We start from the raw sequence: 21,671 nt of genomic DNA, 5'->3' as shown, positions 1-21,671 counted from the left end.
AAGTTTGTACAACTTTTCAAAACACTTTTTTTTTTTTTACCTAGTCTGAACTTCTAACAGTGAAGAAATATCTGTAAGAATCAGAGAGAGGAAATCAGTCACTGGAATAGGACTTTCACAGGCTTTTATTTATTTATTTATTTTTTATTTGACAGGTAGAGTTAGACAGTGAGAGAGAGACAGAGATAAAGGTCTTCCTTCCGTTGATTCACCCCCCAAATGACTGCTACGGCTCTGAAGCCAGGAGCCGGGTGCTTCCTGGCCCCCATGCGGGTACAGGGGCCCAAGCACTTGGGCATCCTCCACTGCCCTCCCAGGCCACAGCAGAGAGCTGGCCTGGAAGAGGAGCAACCAGGACTAGAACCCGGCACCCATATGGGACGCCAGTGTCGCAGGGGGAGGATTAACCAAGTGAGCCACGGCACCAGCCCCACACAGGCTTTGCTTTTAACATCGTCCTGTCAGATGTGGGCACCGTGGTACAGCAAGTTAAACCACTGCTTGGGATGCCCGAATCCCCTATCAGAGGCCAGTTTGAATCCTGCTTTCTTCACTCTGCTGATCCAGCTTCCTGCTAATGCATGCTGGGAGCAGTGATAACGGCCCAAGTACTTAGGCTCCTGCCACCCACTTGGGAAACCCAGATGAAGCTCCTGGCTCCTGGCTTCAGCTTGGTCCACCCTTAGCTGTTGTGGGCATTTGAGGAGTGAATCAGCAGGTGGAAGATCTCTCGATCTCTCTCTCTCTCTCTCTCTCTCTCTCTCTCTTTTACCTTTCGAACAAATAAATAAATCTTTTAAAAAACCTACAGTCACAGAAAAATATATTTTGTTCTTTAACAGTGCAATCTTTGGACCAATTAGATGTTTCTGTCTGTAGCAGATTTTAAAATTGTGTTTAAAATGCAATCTGCAAACAGGCACCTGAAGTGGCTGTTGAGATTTGTCAGTGGTGCCTTCTCACGGCAGATGCCCCTTAAAAGCAGCCCTGGGGACTCTCACTCACCCTGAGTCCCGGTGGAGCCCCGACACCACTCTCGCCTCCGCTGTCTCATTCGGAATAGCAACCTGGGCGGCTCTTCTAGGGCTCCCCATGGGCCAAGACTCAGAACTTAGCTGAACAGCAAAGCAAAGATCAGAGTAACTAACTCCCTTTTTATATTCGTAAAATCTGACAGCCTCAACTCTCAGCAAGATGTCCACGAGACACAGCACACCACTCTCATTCTGCCGCGTGATTGCGAGAGGCAAAGACCATCCCTGTGGACAGGAGATGACCCTGCCAAGAAGAAGAACTGGATTTACAACCCCAGCCTGCGCTGCAGTTCCTCGGCGGCCAATGCACTGCCTGTGGGAGTGAAACAGGAGCACCTGTTGCTGAAGGTGAGCGGTGACCTACTTCATTACCAGTGCAGGGCTTTCTAAATTCTAGAATCCGGGGCAGACTTCACCCATCCTCACACCTCCCCTCCGGGTGTGACTTGAGAAAGCCCTATCGACGTGGAGTGATGCACAGAACAGAACACAGTGGTTGCTTGTGGTATCTCTCACAGTCACCCAAAAGGCTGTTTGGGGGTGAGGGGACTTGCTATTGTTACCCCTGGCATCTGTTAAAATGAGGACGTATTGGGGCTGATGTTCTGGTGTAGTGGGTAAAGCTGCCACCTGTGATGCCAGCATCCTATATGGGTGCTCCACTTCTGACCCAGCTCCCTGCTAACGCGCCTGGGAAAGCAGCAGAGGATGGCGCAAGTGCTTGGGCCCCTGCACCCACGAAGGAGACTTGGAGGTAGCTTCTGGCTCCTGGCCTTGGCCTGGCTCAGCTCTGGTCGTTGTGGCCATCTAGGGAAAGAAGCAGTGTCTATGTCTTTCCTTCTCTCTCTGTAACTGACTTTCACATAAATAAATAAAATTTTTAAAAATGAGTATGTCCGGCGCCGCGGCTCACTAGGCTAATCCTCCGCCTTGCGGCGCCGGCACACCGGGTTCTAGTCCCGGTTGCCCCTCTTCCAGGCCAGCTCTCTGCTGTGGCCTGGGAGTGCAGTGGAGGATGGCCCAAGGACCCACATGGGAGACCAGGAGAAGCACCTGGCTCCTGCCATCGGATCAGCGTGGTGCACCGGTCGCGGCGGCCATTGGAGGGTGAACAAACGGCAAAAGGAAGACCTTTCTCCCTGTCTCTCTCACTGTCCACTCTGCCTGTTAAAAAAAAAAAAAAAGTATGTATTGCTTTTGTTCTACAAACAAGGATTGCTGTGAAAACAGGAAGGTGTCTGCACTCTGCCTTAGACTGTGACTTTAAAACAGCCGGTGGAGTAGCTGAAAGACAGGACCACTGTAGTCCCCTGAATCATGACCATCAAGGCCTCCCCATGACCAGCAAGTCACAGTTCGCATTTTCTCATTTAATCTTCACACTCAATGGTGGGGACATTTTTTTATGTCCATTACCCAGATGAGCAAACTGAGGCTCAGAAGAGCCAGGAGTCCACAGCACGAGCAAGCTGGTCTTCCCACTCAGGACAAGGTGCTCTTTCCCATAGCACCCCCAGACAGTGAGCAGACTGGAATCCAGGCAGAGGGCTACACAGAGACAGGGGCTGGGTGGGCCACAGCTTTGGGCTCCTGTGTCAGAGAACAGAGCAAAACAGGGCTGGGGCCAGCTCACTGGGGTTGCGGGGGCTGGGGTCTCAGATATGTCTGCGCATTGCTGCAATCTAAAATCCAGCTTTAAATTATTACGCGTCCTGGAATGCCACAAACAATTTTGAAAACTGCCCGTCAGGATCAGAAAGACACTTGGAGGACGGATCTTCAAAACAACCGCCAGGAATGAGAGATGGGCCCCTGGGACCCAGCAGCACTCTGCCCATTTATCAACCATCGTGGCCTTGGCCCTGCGTGCCCCGGGGGGCAGGCACGCAGCCGGGCTGCAGGCAAGGCAAGGCAAGCCGACACCCTTCCAGAAGCAGCACCCACATGATGAGAGATTTGTGCCTTCTGCTCCGCGTATTAAAAGAAAAACCAAACCAAGCCACCAGCGCCTTGTCTTCCAAACCGAGAAGCAAAGCTAGGGACCGCTTTCTATCTTTCTTTTCTTTTTTTTTTTTCTATTTGCTTGCAATCTTTCTGGGCAGCGCAGGAAGCACCCCCACAAGTCAGGGGACCATATTTTGTGCAATAGCAATTCTTCTAAATATAGGCCGTCACGCATCACAAGAAGGATACAGGCACTGTTCTCCAATGCTCCACGGAACAGGGCGGCTGGCAGGGCGGCAGGCGGGGTTCCGCGCTGAGATCCTGTGCTCCCTGTTAGCAGGAGGCTGGCTGCACTGTCTCCCTGGAGCGCGCTCCCTACCACCGCATCCCCTCCGCCCAGGCCTGCCTTAACAGGTCCATCAATTCCCGGGATGCCAACAATGCCTCCTTCCTTAACCCGGAAGTAGCCGTAGGGATCCCAAACTGGGGCTATCGCTAACACTGGCCAGTGCCAAAGGCTGATTTCTGCTGTAACCTCATCTTCACTGCAGACACATAAAAGGGGAGACCTATAAACATTTCAGATTCATAATATACTACTTCCTCTCGGCTCTTGCAAGCGGAAACTTTGCTTGCGAGCAAAGGTGCGCTTCGCCTAAAAAAGTCATTTTCTCTGTCAGGAGGGCTCGTGGTGCACTTAGTCACAGCTGAAAAGTGTTTTAATCAGGCCCTTTCTCCTTTACAAGCCTGGCTTGCTCTGGGCTCCATCCCACAGCCGCGGGCAGGGAGGAAGATGGCTCTCAGATATCCTTTTGTTACCCTAATCAGAGCCAGAAGGATTGTATTGACTTTGGGGCCTGGGGGAGTTGTAGTTCTTTTGTATCCCTCTCCTCCAAGAAATCAAGTTTGATTAATTTGTCATCAAGGAAAAATGTGTGATCTGCTCGGAGCCAGGCCTTTGAAGCGGGAGGCTGGGCTTGGATTGCGGAGCTCGGGTCAGTAGGTAGAACAGCAGTGGTGCCCAATCGAACGCGTATCCCCTCTGCAGAGCTGCCAGATAGCATTTGAAACACCGCCCCACTCCGCCTTTTTTTTTTGTTTTTAACCTTTTCCACCCAAGTGTGCAGAATTGGATTGCTCCCGGTCTAAGACCTCTTTTACTTTAATTTTTAACATAGAGTGATCAGGTCCTCAAAGCGCGGAAGACCCAGAAAACATGTAGCCCACTCCACAAAGCACGGGGTGGAGGGGGTGGGGGCGGGGAGGACCTGACCTCCCGCCGATCTTAAAAGACCGCTGAGAGTGGGAGAGCCCAGAGGGCTGAACCCGGTGTCAGCACGTGCTTCTGGAATGAATAATCGGAAGGGGTCTCCAGCTGGGTCAGGGGACAGATGCTCATTTACGATGCCCCGCCCTTGTTAACCTGCACTTAGTGGAGTTCCCAAACTGCTGAAAATGCATAAGGCAGTGGCCCCAAGATATTATTTAATCCTAGACTTAGCGTCGTATTTCTTCTTTGGATGCGGTCTATGCTTTATAGGGAGTTACAGGGCTTTTAAAAATTACAGAGTAAGCAGCCTGTGCATTCCGCAGTGTCAGAAGCCCCATATTTAGCATGCTGGTGCACAGGCCGCTCGCCATCGTCGCCCCCCAGGTATAGGCAAGACGGCGCGACGCGGTGAATTACCCAGCAGAAGTCAGGGGCCAGCTTGGCTTTGAAAGATGTTTGCAAAGCATCAACAAATTATAAACAGCCTCCGCGGTTACTGAATTCAGAGTCTAAACTGTTATTAGAGAATTTTAAAACAATAGCGAGATTAGCGAAAACACCTGGCTTGGGAAATCTAAGGGTATTTTCACTTAAAAAAAAAAACACAAAATGACTCTGCTTATGAACACATTCAAACACTCTTTCCTTCAAACATGCATTGAATTTGTACTGTGACAGGTAGGTGGGCCACCAAGATGGCTCAGATACACCACCTGCCTTTCTTATGGTCTGATAGCATGGCTTTAGTGACGTTTGTCAATTTACTAAATTGTAAGCTCCATGAAGCAGGCACGATGTTTTATTTTTGTGTCCTCGGTGCCCTAGCATGTAAGAGTTGTTTGATAAGTACCTGCCAAGTGAATGAGTTGGGATTACACATGGTCCGTATCTCAGCTCTACTAATGCCAATCAACTTTAGGATATCCGGGATGAAAATAACATGCATGCAATGTAACACAGGGGACTCCTTGGAATTTTCCATAATTGTCTCCAATGACAAGTCTGACTGTCTACAATCCAGAGTGGACAACAGGAGCTTTATGCCTCAACAAGAATTTGTTCAGCCTGGAAAATATTTTTTTATCAACTGAACTTGCATCTTATATTCTGGAGTAATGATGGAATCATTTCCTTAGAAAATAACTGATTAGAAATATCACCCAGGCTATGTTCAAGGCAAATCAATTCAGAAGTCGGGTACACAGAACTCAAGCAAGGGGCCAATTTGTTTCTCCGAGTATGGTCCTGGTAACTTGGGGAGACCAGTGAACAAGCAGTTGGGAGATCAGTGGTTTTGGCTAGGATATTGCCAGTGAAGACTTCCAGGACCTCAGACAAGCTGAGCTGAACCAGTCTCAAGAGCAAAAGAGTTTCCTTGGAGCAGTTAACCGTCTTTACTGTTTGGATGAAAGCGTACAGCCAACCAATGGAAGTGCCATTCAGTAGCCCTCTGCTAGGTGCAAAGGAGTGAGTTGGGCGCTTCATGTCGTGTTACCTGCTTTCAAAAAGCTCTACCCATCCCTTCTAATGAAGAATGCAGAACTCAGGAGAAGTTGAGTAAGTTGGTCAAGGCACAAGACAATAGAATTTCAACCCAGTAAAGCAAATTCCTAACTAAGCTTATTCCATTATGCCAGCTTGCCTGCTGACTGTACACAATTCAAGGCTAAGTTGGGCACCCCAGATGGCTTCAGTCCAAAGAGAATCCAACGGGTCTCCCTACAGCCTTCAGTGGCAAAACCACCAAACCTTTTACCAGGACACCTGACATTCTGGTCAAGAAACCAAATCCCATCTCCTCTGCTCTTCCTCTTTGCAATCTCCAGTAGCAGCATTTGCAAACACCAATAGTTAAAGGTCACCAATAAGAAGCAAGGAGGGATTTTTGCATGATCCATCTGTGCTGGGATAATCCAGAGTTGGCCGTGAATACATTTAAGGGCCTACACACTAATTCTTTTTCACCTGCCATCCACACCAGTCAAATGTGTTATTCTTGTACATTCTTCGGAGAAGTGTGTTAGGCATGTGTGCCTACAGATTGGGCACTCAATAAGTGAGACAGAAAAGCAAGCTTCAAATATAAATTTTTTAATTCCTAGTTAAAGCCTTGAGAAAAATAAGCAAGTGGATGGTGGGTCCAAACTGGTTCAAGACAAATTCGCCCACATAGGACTGAAGCAAAGAAGCAGGTTAGAAAGTGTGTCTTCCCCACCTAAGCTAGGCCATGAAGGTAAGAGCACTGATTTCAACAGCCAGGAGGTTTGCGGATCTGGATGAAAGTTCACCACAGAATACTTGTGTGACCTTAAACAAATTCTTTATTTTTTTTCTGTATCATTTCTTCTTCTGTAAAATGGAAAGTTTGAGCTAGGCCAGCAAATTTTCCACCTTTCGCTTAAAGCTAGAGAGCCCTTCCTTTACAAACTCTCATATGGAATCTCCAGTTTCTATCACAGCAGCCTGGCATTAGTATAGGCTGGGGTCACGGTACCTTTCATGTGTGTTGGCTTTGCAGCTGACGGTGTGACCTGGGGGAGGTTATTTCACCCTTGAACTTCGTATCCACACACTGGAAATGCAGACAACAACAGTGTCTACTTCATAGGGTTCTGGGGAGAAGTAAATTAATTCATCTGTGTGCTTGGATGGAATGAAACTCCATGCCTGTTAGCAGTTATTACTGATACTATAGCTATGAACAGAGCCACAATATAGTGCCTTTGCCATCTGGCATTCACCAATTTAAAGGACTTACAAATGGACCCAACACTCAAAGGTAGAAGAGCTCCTTATAGGTACAGTGAGGTTTTCTACTTCCTGTGATAAAACCAGAGAGAAATGTAAGGAAGTGCTTCCTGGAGGTGAGGATAGCAGTTACTTCAGGGGGGAGCAAGGCAGTGCTTGAAGGGGACTCTGGGGTGGCCGGCAAGGTTCTATTTCCAAGAGTGTCCTCCTTACAACAATTCACTGAGTTACGCACCTGTGTGGTTTTCTCTACCTTTTATTTTACAATAAAAACTACAATGGTATTTCATAAAACAAAAACAATTAGTACATAAATGGTACTTACTAGCTTCCAAAATTTAAAGTTTTGCCATGCATACTGATAATGCATTCCCTGGTGGAAAATAAAATATGCGATCCACATAAAAAATGTTTTGTCATGCAATGCACGGTGGTGTTATTGTTTCATTAGACTTTCCAAAATACTTTTTAAAAATAAAATGTACAGTAAGAACTCCGCAGTATCTAAAATTATTTCTGTAGAACCAACCTCCTGGGGCCTGCTTTTTGAAAGCCAATGGACCTCTGTGAAAATTCTATGTGATTCTGTGATGTTCGTTTTTTACAAAAGACACATTCTGGAAAACCGGAATCTTGTCCTTTTATAATTTGACTATCCTCATGAAACACCAATTATTTTTGCTTTAATAAGGATAGACTGTGTTCATGTTTAACCTTCATTATTTCTCTGCACGAAGAGTGAATCACAAAACCCAAATGTTTCCTAAGACCTAAAACCTTCCTCCAGGCCCCTACTTTAAAGAATCCTGCATGTGCAAAACGCAAATGATTTAAGTTTCCTGAGTTCAAGAGGAAATTGGGGAGTAAGAACTTGTCTGCATCTTTAATGCAGGGAGGAGCACACGCACTCAGCTCTACCATCTGTACAAACGGTACCAGGGTTCAACATGCTTGTGATTAGAAGCGCTTATGATTTATGCTTGCTAGTTAAATATGCTTATGATTTAAACTTATTTTCTCTGGCAAGAAATAAGCTAGTCAGCACCACAGCCTGGCCAGATGATGGGAAATAGAAATATATTTCAGTGATATATATTTTAACTTGCTGAACTTTGTAAACGCTACTGTTTTCTTTTCTTCCTATAACAAAAGACCTATCATCCTGTAAGATGCCAGGGATTTTTTTAAATACATTTGTTAGTGAAAAAGCAGTTAAGAGTTACTTAATAGAAATTTTTACATGAAAAGGAATCACCAGGAAAGAAAAGACATGCATGGTCTTCACCCCCTCAAACACGGATGTTAGGTGGGGAAGGCAGAGTGTTTGCTAACAAAGTAACCAAGAACACGTTCCAAAAGGGGCACTGATAATCTCTAGATGACAAAGCACACACAGGATGCACGGCGACAGGAGTCAGACTCAGCTATGAGAAGCAGATAGTAGGAGATTCCAAAGCTGTCACAGTGTCATGCGCTGCCCCACAAAGACTGCACTAAATTTGCTGTGTTAAAATTGCCTGGGCATCACACATGCATTCTTGAGTTGCTAGCTCTTGTGCCGACAGAGGCGACAGTCTGCAGAGGGAGGCAAGAAATAAGAGTTTGCTGGCATTCTTGTTTTCTTTCAAATGGATACATGAGGGATCCTCAAAACATTCATGGAAAATGGAATCAAATGGGCCAGCGCTGTGGTGCAGCGGGTTAAAGCCCTGGCCGGCAGTGCCAGCATCCCATATAGGTGCGGGTTCAAGTACCAGCGCTTCACTTCTGATCCAGCTCCCTGCTAATGCGCCTGGGAAAGCTGCAGAGGATGGTCCAAGTCCTTGGGCCTCTGCACCAACGTGGGAGACCTGGAACAAGCTCCTGGCTCCTGGCTTCAGCTCAGCTCCAACTGCCATTTGGGGAGTCAATCATCAGATGGAAGACCTCTCTCTCTGTCTCTGTCTCACTCTATAACCCTTTCAAATAAATAAAATAAATCTTAAAATAAAAAAGGAAAATGGAATTTAACAATACATTTATTTTGGTGCAAAGAATTTTCAGATCCATGCACACAAGAGGCCTTTGAAACATTCATGGAAAATGTGTCTTATAAAAAATTATGCATGGATTTAAAACTTTTTGTACCAAAATAAACTCATTTTTAATTCCACTTTCCAAGAAGTCTTGAAAGTACAGCATAGTAGACAGCCAGAGAGGAAGAGTAAATTTCACTCTACTTGGCTAAATGGGAACAACTGAATCTCATGGTTATTCTGTAGCACAAAAAAAGAACCCAGAACAATCGATTTAGTCTAAAAGGAAACCATCATTACTAAAGAGTTAAAAAAAAATGAAAACAAGCGAGCTGTTTTGTTAAAGACCAGGTTGAGCGCTATGTGCAGATGTGTTCAACAAGGGAGTGTAAAAGTAGAAATAGAGGCTTCCCAAGAGACCACAGCGCACCTCAGACAACCCACTAAGTGTCAGGCAGCACACTAGGAGCTTCACACATCACAGCTGCTGGACAGAACGTGCAGAATCAATGGGGTTATGAGCATCAGCGCACACAGACTTGTAACCCAATTAAGAGTGAGCAACGGAGTTCATAAACCTGCATGCAATTTGAAACCTGGGGGATGAAAATGACATTTCTATATACTAAGAATCCAAATAGAGTGTGAGCATGAGTGGCAACAGATTAGAACAGAACTCCAAATTCTGCAACCTAATAACACTTAAACCCCGTGAAATTATACCTCGAAAACAGAGAAGCACAAATTCCCAGCAATGTAGTCCCAAATTAAAAGACTGCAAGAGCATTTGCATGAATACTCTCGACATTTGCACCAAACACATACATCACTCCATTTCTCAAGTAAGAAAAATACAATCCAGTCTTACCTTATTGCTGCAAAAGGCTGGAATAAAAATTACCGACTTAGAGAAGCAACTTTCACATGTATCTGAACATCAAACACAACACACAATATAAAATCAAAAATAACTGGAACAGAAAAGTTTTCAGTCTGACCTTAAAAATACTGAGGAAATCACTAGATGAAGCCAGATCAAAAGCGAGGGCATTACACCAGCTTGTAGCCAGATGTGAGAGGCTCCCCGATTGCACAGGGCACAGATGGTATAAAACGGGGAGGCGGCGGGGGCGGGGGGGGGGGGACAAGCAGATCCAAAACATAAGGCAAATAAACCTGGTTCAACTTAGACAGGTAAGGCTGTCCTACAGAATGAGTAACGTTTGAGGCAACTGATAAGATTTTAAATTTGTGACAAATGGTGCTAGATGTCTCAAGGTAAAATGTGCTCACTCATTTACGTTTTGGAATCCTTTTGTGTAAAGAATTAAATGAAATGAAAATTCTCCCTGAGGACACACGCCAAGTGACGGTGACTTGTTACGAAACAAATGCCGAGAAGAGGGAAGATAGTGCCTGATTTTTTTTAAGAATAAAATACAACGATTGTAAGCCACATTACCTAATAAAGATCTAGGACGTCTGGGGAGAATCAATATATAGGGTCATGAAATTCATAGCTCTATTTGTAAACAGAAACTTGGTAACTGCGCTAAAATGTGCAACGTTGTTGAATATTTGTCATTCATCATATGAAGCGAAACAGCTAAAATTTCCACCTCCTTGATCCTGCATTAAAAGTTGCTTCTTCGTATGTGAAAGGGTGCCAGGTACCAATAATTTTTACAAAGAAAACTCGGGAACACACCTATCAATGCTGTGCTCATTTCTAAAATGCAAAGTTGCCAGTTTAACAAATCCCAGATAAATAAACACTTGTTCTAACATAAAAGTTCAAAAAAAATCCTCTGACTTCAATATTAGAAGTTGAAATTTTCATTAAAAAGAAGTCTTGCATTTCATTAAACGAGTTGACAGCTTTTCGCAGGCAGCAACCCAAATGAAAACATTTAACACAGATTCCTCTGACTTCATGATTTCTGAAGGACAGGAGCGCATAGAATACCCAAAGGCTATTTCATCAGATATTCTGACGAGGTACACCCAACACACACATATACAATGGGACTCTGAACTTCAGCAGCAACGATGAACAGAAAAATATTGACTTCACAATGACTTCCGCTTACCATTCACACAGTTTGGGGAATACTTCTTTCTTTTCTTTTTTTTTTTTTTTTTTTTTTTTGACACCTCTATGGATTAAAGAATCCCTCCAGTTTAGTAACAGCTTTGCTAAGCTACGTTTAGAAAGTGACAATTAATTTTAGTGGAAATTCATTCCTAGGCTACTTTGATAGTCATTTGAACAGTTTCGCGTTATTTTACATGCAATTTTATAGCTCTATAACGTTCATTTAATCTTGTTCAATGGTGCTGAACCCCAGATGCCGCAAGATATTATAGAAAAGTAGTTACTGCACATACGGAGTAACTACTTTTTCTGAACATTAATTTCTTTTCTCCTAACAGGCTGAAATGGTATTTATTAAAGAGAAAAGCCACCACTCTGGATTACAGGTTTTATATCAGGGACTTCCGGAGATGGGCTACTTGGATTGCTGTGGTACTAGCCATAAAATCTTTATTTATGAACATCATCTACTCCAGTCTTAAAAGAATGGCTTCTGGGGCCGGCACGTGGTGTGGCAGGTAAAGCTGCCACCAGCCAGCAGTGCCGGCATCCCATATGGCTGCTGGTTCGAGACCCAGCTGCTTCACTTCCCATCCAGCTCTCTGCTTTGGCCTGGGAAAGCAGTAGAAGATGGCTCAAGTCCTTGGGTCCCTGCACCCACATGGGAGACCTGGAAGAAATTCCTGGCTCTTGGCTCGGATCTGCCCAGCTCTGCCCATTGCAGCCATTTGGGGAGTGAACCAGAAGACGTCTCTCTCTCTCTGCTTCTGTCTCTCTGTAACTCCACCTTTCAAATCAATCAATCAATCAATCAATCAATATTTAAAAAAAAGAATGGCTTCCTTCAGTCTTCACAGGATTTCTGGTTTCATACATTTGGGTCAAGGGAGGAGGGCTTTCCTCATTTGTCACATGCCGGGGTCTCGAGTGAGGTCAGAGAATCACATTACAGTCACTGCGGCCGTTGCTAAAAGTCCCGGTGTCCTGGCCTCCCAGACCGCCAGGAGAAACACAGCAGGCGGGCAGGCAGCCTAGTTGTTTCTGCCTGCCAAGGGGCGAGAGGCACGGGTAGATGATCTCGAAGGTCCCTTCCACCCTCAAATTCTAAGAGTCCCTGGAGCTATCTTTGAACGGTGGAGTTGTGTCAGCACACAGAAGACTCTCCACACACAACAGAGTGACTTTAGGTCTCCATGAGTTAAGCTACATAAGAAGTGTCCTTAGAGTTTGATGCATATATAAAAATAATAGAAAGCAAAACCAGAACAGTCAAATCAGATGTATAAGAAATCTCTGCGGGCTCCCCCCGCCCACCTCCACACACACTTGAAAGAAGTAGACAGGAACCCACTATAGCTGCCTACAGGAACACAGGTTCACAGGGACCGGCACTGCCTGATGGTTCCTATCTGTTTCCTCTTCACCTGACCCCACCTGGCTGTTCAAACTACCCAGGCTTCTTACATGTTGAGTCCCCAAGCTCCTGAGAAACTTTAATTGATCTCAACATACTTGTTTAAGAAATAAACAACACACAGGCAGTCCTCTGCTTTGTAATGTGTGAACTCCTACAGAAACCATACAATACAAGAAAGTGAAAAGTAGACTTCTCCTTTCAAAGGGGAGTTCCATATTCAGAAACCCCTCCCCCCTCCAAAAAAAAATTCAAATCCTAATTATTTTCTCTTTGGGAGTGACAGTTGATGATACATGAGGTCCTCCAAAAAGTTCATGCGAAAATGGACTTAAAAGATGTTTATTTTCATGCAACATGCTTTTGAAACTCATGCCTGGTTTTTTGTAACACACATCTTCCATGAACTATTTGAAGACTCCCACACTTGCCATCTTTCTTACATGTGAGGTTACTTTATCTTTCTCTTTGTAGCTTCTTACAGCCCGATGAGAGGCTAGGATGTGAGATGTGAAGCACATGTGGAGGCTTTGTGTTTGACACATTCTTATTAGCTGTGAGGGAGTTAAATAATCTTTATTGCTAAGTATGATTTTTAAAGGATTTTTAAAAACATTTTCCTAATCAAAATTTTAAAAGAAGTGTTAAGAACAAAATGCAGGAGGATCTTAAGATAATTTCACAAGCGTAGCTGGATGCATTTGTTGTTGAGCCAGAACCATTGTCCGGACCGCTGGCCGCCACATCATCATTGGGATGTCGCCGGGTAGGTGTGAGAACAACAGGTGGGCTCCTCCACAACCTCTACGGTTTAAGGCAACACCCTCATGGTGAGGTCACCTTCAAACGGCAAACCCTCATGCCACTTTCACCACCGAGAGTGAAAGGGAGAGAATGAGGAGCTGTCACAAGGGGAACACCTGTCAGTGACCAGACTGGACCAGGTCAGTGTACGTGCTTCATCAGGGTGACTTGTCCGGGAAGTGAAGTTGACAAACTGGGAGTGTTTTCCATTTACCCGTGGCTGAACAGGGGATGTGGTTTGCAGATTCCAGCACCCAGCTCTGTCGCTTGCCTGCCTCGTGTCCTTTAACAAGGCACAAATTTGGTCAAGGTGCAGTCGGCAGATTGTGCAGTGCAGTGTCTCCTGGACCCAATTATATCTGCAGTCTCTTTCAACTAGCAAGTCTTGTGTGCATGGTGTAAACCTGAGCTACAAGCCAGGGGAGGGGGAGAAGGCTGCAGTCAACTTACCCCTACAGTTGGCTACTGTTGAGTTTCCCTTTCGTGTTCTTTCCCCTACCAAGCGTACCGTGAACGGCACAGCAACTTTATAGTGAATGTACGTGTTTGCTGTAAATGCCAGGTTCATTTCAGAAATGTGAAAAAGTTGAGGGGCAAGAGGAAATCTTCAAATAGAGCAAGCCAACCTCGGAAGGTGCCTATGAAATTTGAAATGTACACAGGTTACTTGAAATGGGCGCTAACCCTCCTTGTTTAATGGGTGTGACTTTTGCAGCCTAAGCAAGTGCCTACAATAGGCTGTCTGGGCAAGAATGGGAGCAAAGGACACGTATTTGTTGCAGTGAGATGTCCTGGCTCTGCCTCCCAGATCCTGAGAGTTACAGGAAAGGGAGCCCCGGGCTTCTGAACGCTGTTTGCAGAGAGCACAGAGTTGCACCTGCAACCGCTCAGCTGCCCACGATTCTACTGCAAGTTCCCGCTTTGCCCAGCATTGGCCACGATGGGTAAACTGCCCAACACACAAGTCACATGCCCTGCCAACTATTTCCTTCTATCTCAGGAAAGTATTAGCTGCTTTAATCTAAGAAGGTAATGAGAGGCTTTTAAACTGATTAAATCAGCTTAGTTCATACCAAGTCTATTATGACTAAATATTCAATTAAAACAATTTCCAAAGCAAAATCTGACAAAATCCTTTCTTAAAGCAATTTAGATGATAGGTTCTTAACATTAGGCAAACTCAATCCTTCTCACAGTTGGTATTTTCCAAAGGGTCAGAAAAAGTTGCAAAAGTTCACTGGGACAAAAATCCACTTTGTGTGTGAGCCATGTCCCATGAGCATACACGAGAGAAACTAGGAAGCATGGATGTGAGCCTAGCATTCCTATTTATTTCACTTTATTTTTACTTCAAAGGCTATATACATGCAAAAGTTCAACATGTCATCACAAATCTTTTAATAAAGTTCAAAAAAATAAAAATGCTTCAAAATCCATTCACTTATGGAAATGTATACGACAAATATACTGAAGTCAATTATATCTTTTTTTCTTATCTATCAGAAAAATACTTATATTATTTTAAAAAAAGTTTTAATTCATGTCCAGAATAATTTTTTTTAAAAAATCCTTTAGGAACAGTCATAAAACAAGGTCAATGTTAGTAAAGTGCTACATGGGTCTGATATCCTCACACTTCAGTTTTGAAATCACAGCAGAAACTCATGTTTAGAAAAGAGCATCGTATAAAAGGGATTTTGATGATGCTGGCTGAGGCATCAGTAACGCAACTAAAGAGCACAGCGTTCATAAGCAGACGTTGTGGAAGTCCTTTAACATGTTCGAGCAGAGAATTTTATTTCACAAACACATGTTGGCGGCATAGAGTAGCCTGTCTCTGCTGGTCAGCACTGCAAGAGGCATTGAAGGTACAATGATGTCCTGAGTGCAGGGGACGCCTGAGCTCCAGACACTGACAAAACAAGCTCACAGGAGCCTCTCCAGCTGGGCCTGGCACTGTTCAGCTAAAGGCAGCCAGAGGCTCGGCCAGGTCAAGAGAGGGAAACCGGCTCATTCCCAGTGAGCCTCCATGAGCCCTGGGGTGACCGGTTCCTTCCTTGAAAACCGGTACGCTGTTGGTAGTATGGGATCAACTAGAGTAAGGACTCCAACAGCTCCCAGGGAGAGAACGCACCCCAAGGCCCACCTTTGTGAAGGTTCATATTCACCTGCGCCACGAGACTTGGCTTCCTGCTCCTACATGAAGAAGAGTGGGGAGAACGGGCCACCGATGGCCAGAAGGGACGCTCCAGGTGAGCAGGTAAAGGGGGCACAAAATGGGGTGGGGCTGATGTGCAAAGCCCTCAGTGGGCAGACACAGCGGCCCTTTGGCAGAATCTTGGTTCAAGCAATTAAAATGTCACCTTCTCTTGAAATCAAAAATGCCAGGTTTCCCAGCAGGGAAATCCCTCGCTAAGTCTTTCGTTGAAAAGGCCGAAGTGAAATTCTGCTTGGAAACATTTCCACGAAGGGTCCAAAGACCTCGGGCTTTGGTTTATATCCTGATCTGAACTGTGATGACCGTTTTCATGTTAGGTAAACCCAACTATTATTTTCCTTTGATTGCTAACAACAAAAATGTTTTAAAAATGAAAAATAAGAGATGTGCGTGCTGTTAGTGCAAAATCAGATGAAGTATGGTTTTTTTTTTCGCTGGGCGAGACAAGAACAATACCCAGCTGAGAGTGTGTAGGAATGTGTCACAACAGACAGACAGGAGACAGGTTTCACCAAGCTCGTATTCCTCCGTGTACAGCATGGTTTGCAAAAACAGTATTGTCATGGCTGCGCACGTTCTCATTAACTAGTTACGGCAGAGCTACTTAAAGGCAAACTGATGCCTTGTGCCTCAATGAAAGAGGAGTGTAGAAAACAATAATTAGACTGAATAAGGAATTTTAAAGGGACCCCCAAAAAAATTCAGAGTAAAAAGAAAACAGAATTTCAAAAGCAAAAATAATAATAATTTTTCTTCCCCAAGGAAACAAGTAATGTGACGGTAGAAACCCACTCCCTCTCCCCCCACCCCACCTGCCACTTTGAGTCCTAATTGCCCACTCTGCAAGCACAGAAACCCACTCTAAATGCACCAGCTCCGGGCTGCGGCAAGTCTTCTCTTCACTCTCCCTCCTGTTAAGACCGTTTCCAAAACCAATCAGCAAAGGACAAAGAATTCTTTACAGAGTGCAATTAGTGTTTTCCACGTCCACCTTCAAAAGCATGATGCTCTTCATGGGCTAAAGGACAGAAAAAAACAAAAAAGAAAAAAAGGAAAGAAAACTTTAAGCAAAGGATGGGCCAACCCTTCTCTCGGCATCTCATTCAGCTTCCCCAAATGTTGGCAAGAACTCAAAACACCTTTTCTGCCAGTAACTCTTAGCTAAGGCGTGCATTTCCTGAGAAGCGTAATAATGAAAATTAAATCAAGGGATACACAAGCCATGGGCCGCACTGCCTGCCTCTGCTGTTCCCGAGAGGAGGAGGCAGCCGGCAAGCCCAGGAGGTGAATACACCCGAGCTCCAGGCAGAGGCTGCAGGGATGGGGGTTTGCACCCCACAAATGCAAGGGGAGGTCCTCCCGTTACCCACAACAGAGCCATTCACAAGCCTACCTTTAAAAATAAAATAGAACAAAAACAAAACAAAACAAAAAAACACACAAGGGTGACAGCCGTGATACTCGCCCCCCTCCCCCCAGCACTCTGCTGGGGAAAATGAAGTCTCAAGATACCGAAGGGTCTTTTATCATTCCCACTCCCCATTCGTTGGTTGGTTCTCCCCAGTGGATTTCCCACCCCCTTGATGGCTTTCAGAATGACTAATTATAATCAGGAACTTGAGAGTTAAAAAAAAATATGCTACTGAAAATACTTGCAAAGACTTCGCATTTCTTAGAGTAGGAGGTGGGAAACAGGAGATCTGTGAAATGCATAATAAAGGCCAGTGGCCAAGTGTGAAAACCCCCGTGCTGGCCTTGGTTAACCACCAGCAAGGTCTGACTCAGCCGCGGGGCTGCGCAGGAGCCTGTGCGCTTTGCACCCTGGGCCCTTGCAGCCCCAGAATGGAAGGCACAGAGAAGGCAGACCCTGAAGCCCCTCCCACTTTACTGTTGTCCACATAGACAGGCAATCCCTCGAGGATGGCTGCGTGGGGAGGGAAGACAGGACTATTTTTCTCTGTAAAGACATCTTTGATGTTTACTCCAGCCTGCTCGTTCCTTGCATGAAACACTGGGAAAGGCACACCTTGGAGATCCTGGGGATATCTCAGGCTGCCCCGAAATCTGAGCTAACGTCATTGAACACTTGTGAGAGCTATTAACTATATAAATATTGCATTTTGTGTGTGTGCTCAGGGCAATCACCACCATTCTGCCATAAAATAGATGGTGCTTTACGGCCGGGCAGAGGAGCGGTAGAACTATAGTGATCCTGGTCTTCAAATGATAACTCTGGAGGTGTGGACCAGCCAGGCTTCTGTGACTTATAGGTGTGACAGACAGCCTGAGCTGGGGTGCCACCACGCTGACGTGTAAAGGAGACAGCAGAACAGAACCTTCAGCCCCCGAGCATCTGAGGGACCACAGGGGCTGCAGCTGCCCCTACATCAGCCTCGGTACACAGGGACTTTATAACCACTCCCAGCCACGGGCCGGAAACTTCCTGGAAAAGGGAAAGGAATGAATAGTTCAGTCTTCATGGGCCATATGGTTTCTGTCCCAACCATGAGCTTTGGCACCTTGGCAAAGCAGCTATGAACAATATGTACACAAGTGTGTGCTGCCGAATGCCAATAAAACTTTATGGAAGGGTGCTGGTGCCGCGGCTCACTAGGCTAATCCTCCACCTTGCAGCGCCGGCACACCGGGTTCTAGTCCCGGTTGGGGCGCCGGATTCTGTCCCGGTTGCCCCTCTTCCAGGCCAGCTCTCTGCTGTGGCCTGGGAATGCAGTGGAGGATGGCCCAAGTGCTTGGGCCCTGCACCCCATGGGAGACCAGGAGAAGCACCTGGCTCCTGCCTTCGGATCAGTGTTGTGTGCCAGCCGCAGCGCGCCAGCCGCGGCGGCCATTGGAGGGTGAACCAACGGCAAAGGAAGCCCTTTCTCTCTGTCTCTCTCTCTCACTGTCCACTCTGCCTGTCAAAAAAAAAAAAAAAAAACTTTATAGAAGGGCACTGAAATTTGATATCCACGTTGTGCTCAGGTGCCACAAAATATAGTTCTTTTGATTTTTTTCCCCGCCATTTAAAAATGCAAAAACATCATTCTCAGCTGCACCCCTATGCAAATGGGCAGGGAGAAGGGGGGGAGGGCTGATTTGGCCAAGGTTCCCAGTTTGCCAATCCTTGCTCCAAACAGTTCGCCTACCAGAAAAGACCTCTGCTATCCAGCCACTCTGCGGAGCTTAACAAAATGGGGAGGGAAGGGAAGGGTCTTTGCACACGGTGAGGTTCTCGGTGAAATAATCATCTGTAAGTTATCAACGGCCCGATCCTCATCTCCCTGCTGTCGGCCGAGGGTGAACAGGCTTGGGTTCTTTCTACGCACAAAGTCTGCGGTCCGCCTGCTTCTGTGCACTTGAGACTGCTCACACCAGGATGCCACTGACAAGGCAGAGCAAAAGCGAGCTCTGGCCGTTTCCAGCTGAGCACCCCCTGCCCCTGGGCTGCATCGTGCTGTGAGTGGCGCTTCGGCCCAAACCTCAGCTTTCCAGGTCACTTCTGCAGCACGCGGCGTGTAACCCTGCTCAGGAAAAGACCGCCTGCCTCATGTCAAGTAAAGTAGATTGCTTGTTGTTTTTCCAATTTTTTTATTTCAATAATCCTTGCATTTTGAAATGTCCAGTGATGAGATTCAAACAGTGGACGTCTGCTGAGCCAGTTCTGCAGCCCTCGTAACCTGCCATGGCATCCGCCTTCAGGGTGTGGGTTCACCTTCATTCAACCGGCTGGGTACAACTTCCTTTCCCTTTGTTTGGCTCTCTTCTTCCCCCGCCCATCACAAGAACTAAGCCATCAATCATCCTGTCCCGGGTCGGTCTTACCTGAGTGTGTGGCCATGGCTCTAGAAACTAGCCTAACACTCTGTGGCCTACTTATCCAACAAACCAGTATCTGTTGAGCCTGCTGTCAATCAACATATGCCCTGGGGATTTAGTCAGAGAACTCTGAAATGGAAGGAACCTTGGAGATCATCTAAGACCAACCTCCTTGATACTCCACAGTGGCACCGAAATCCAGAGTGCCCGGCTCAGCGACTCCTCCCTTGGGTCAAGGCTAAGGCCGAGTGAGTGATAAAGAATGTCTTAGCCCCATGTGTAAATGGCAGTGGAACGCACTTCCATCTGTGGACCTTCTGCCAGTTAGGTTTGCAGTGACCTTTCAAGTAGTATCTGGAGTGAAAACGCAATTACTGCAGCCCTGGAGAGTAAAAATGGCACCAATGAACGTGCCATTTCCATGCTGCGAGCCAATGAGCGCCTTCCGTGCTGCCACCCTTCTGGCTCTCATGGGGAAACCTTCATTTAGATTCTGGAAGATGGGCACCTCCAGACCAGACTCACTGGGCACAGCCTGAATCGTTGGCCCGCATCGTGCTATTCCGGACATCAAGCCTGAGCTGTAACAGCCTCTATCGCACGAGGACAATCGCAAAACAAAAATGTGATTGAAAAAAAAAATCCTTGTTGGGAAACATGAAACAACCAGGCAGCGTATTTCAGCGATTCTAAGATGCACTGGGCCCCCAATGCCACACACACATATTTGAAGACCTCTGGAATCAATAACTGGTTGGGAGCTTTTTATTTTTCTTTCTTCATAAGACTTCATAACAGGGCATCTTGTCACCAAAAGGCATCTTAAGATTCAGTGAAATGTAATAGTTGAAAACAGTGGGTTCTTGATTCTAGCTAAGGATGTAGGACATTTATCACCTGATCCTAGCTTGGGGTGTAGGATATTTATCACCTGATTCTAGCTTGGGGTTCAGGACATTTATCACTTGTATGTGTAGGACTGTCCATCCTCCCCTCTCACTCACAGTTAAAAGTGCGATCTAGGGGCTGGCGCCGTGGCTCACTTGGTTAATCTTCCACCTGCAGCACTGGCATCCCATATGGGCACTGGGTTCTAGTCCCAGTTGGGGCACCAGGTTCTAGTCCCGGTAGCTCCTCTTCCAGTCCAGCTCTCTGCTGTGGCCCAGGAGTGCAGTGGAGGATGGCCCAAGTGCTTGGACCCTGCACCCGCATGAGAGACCAGGAGGAAGCACCTGGCTCCTGGCTTTGGATCGGTGCAGCACCGGCCGTAGCAGCCATTTTGGGGGTGAACCAATGGAAGGAAGACCTTTTTCTCTGTCTCTCTCTCTGTCTATAACTCTACCTGTCCAAAAAAAAAAAAAAAAAAAAAAGTACAATCTGCAGTCTCTACCACACATTGGCTTTCATGGCGCTAAGATGTTTTCATTATGGGAAAAGATGACTTTTTCCAAAGAGCACACAAAAGCAATGGACGTGAGTCATGATGGAAACAATGGGTCCACACACCTGTTCGTCCTGGTGACCTCTCACCCAGCACGCGGGTGTTCTCTCGGTTCTGTGGCACAGTCACCCGCACTGAGGAAGTACTAGCACTTCAGCAGACCAATCAATCACGCCCAGGCTCAGAGCGAGCTGCCTCCACACACAGACGCTACGTATTATACACTGCTGTTGAGGAAGGCATGACTGAATAGCTACCTGGCAGTTCACGTAATGGCATTTTCGTTATTGCTGTTTCCAATAGAATATCCATTTTTTTTCTGAGCATAACAAAATTCAAACTCAGGTTTAAATTTCTGAGACTTAACAAAGACAGTATGTACTTCCCTTTCTGGTCCAACCCGTGAGGCAAGAATCAAAGCTCGTGTTAATTTCTGAGACTAAACTTATCCAAAGGTATTTTAGTGAATTCTCTGCATTGTTGAATCTCAAATGATGCTGCCTTCACCTCATTTGCAACACAGTTTCTATCTCTGAGAGAATGACAGACTAGGCTAGAAAGTAGGAACCAGAAATGAAGCACTTACGTTTATAAAATACTGCTTTAAAAGAGAGGTGGGGCAGAAGTTCATGGATCTTCTCTAAGACGGTGGCTTCGCCTGCTAGCGAGGCGCTGGCGTTCCACACCTGGACCACATCCTCGCGGTCCCGCACGCTGACGCTCACTCCTATGACTTCGTCATCTGCAGGGCAGGGGAGGGGAAACCAAAAGGCCATGAGTGACCACGGCAAGGCAGCCTGATGGTGTTCAAGCACGGAGTCGCTTTATCTTTGTAAGCGCGGGACAAGATGGGAAGAAGAAGGTGGCGCAAA

At 46.1% G+C, this 21,671-nt stretch overlaps 1 protein-coding gene across 6 annotated transcripts in view; it reads right to left on the bottom strand.

Annotated features, from left to right (window-relative positions):
* The window catches only part of EIF4E3 (eukaryotic translation initiation factor 4E family member 3), a 411,364-nt gene that overhangs the window by 315,056 nt on the left and 74,637 nt on the right, over positions 1-21,671 (bottom strand). For 4 of the 6 annotated variants that reach the window (XM_070050600.1, XM_070050598.1, XM_070050599.1 and 1 more), the window contains exon 6: positions 21,386-21,541. In XM_070050600.1, the coding sequence (XP_069906701.1) occupies positions 21,386-21,541 (156 nt within the window). Of the gene's footprint in view, positions 1-14,646; positions 16,561-21,385; positions 21,542-21,671 lie in introns of those variants that run through there. The other 2 variants (XM_070050602.1, XM_051852216.2) reach the window with 1 other exon arrangement.

Source organism: Oryctolagus cuniculus, chromosome 10, assembly GCF_964237555.1.
Source record: "Oryctolagus cuniculus chromosome 10, mOryCun1.1, whole genome shotgun sequence".
Classification (NCBI taxonomy): Eukaryota; Metazoa; Chordata; class Mammalia; order Lagomorpha; family Leporidae; genus Oryctolagus; species Oryctolagus cuniculus.
This window is presented reverse-complemented; position numbering and strand designations above follow the sequence as displayed.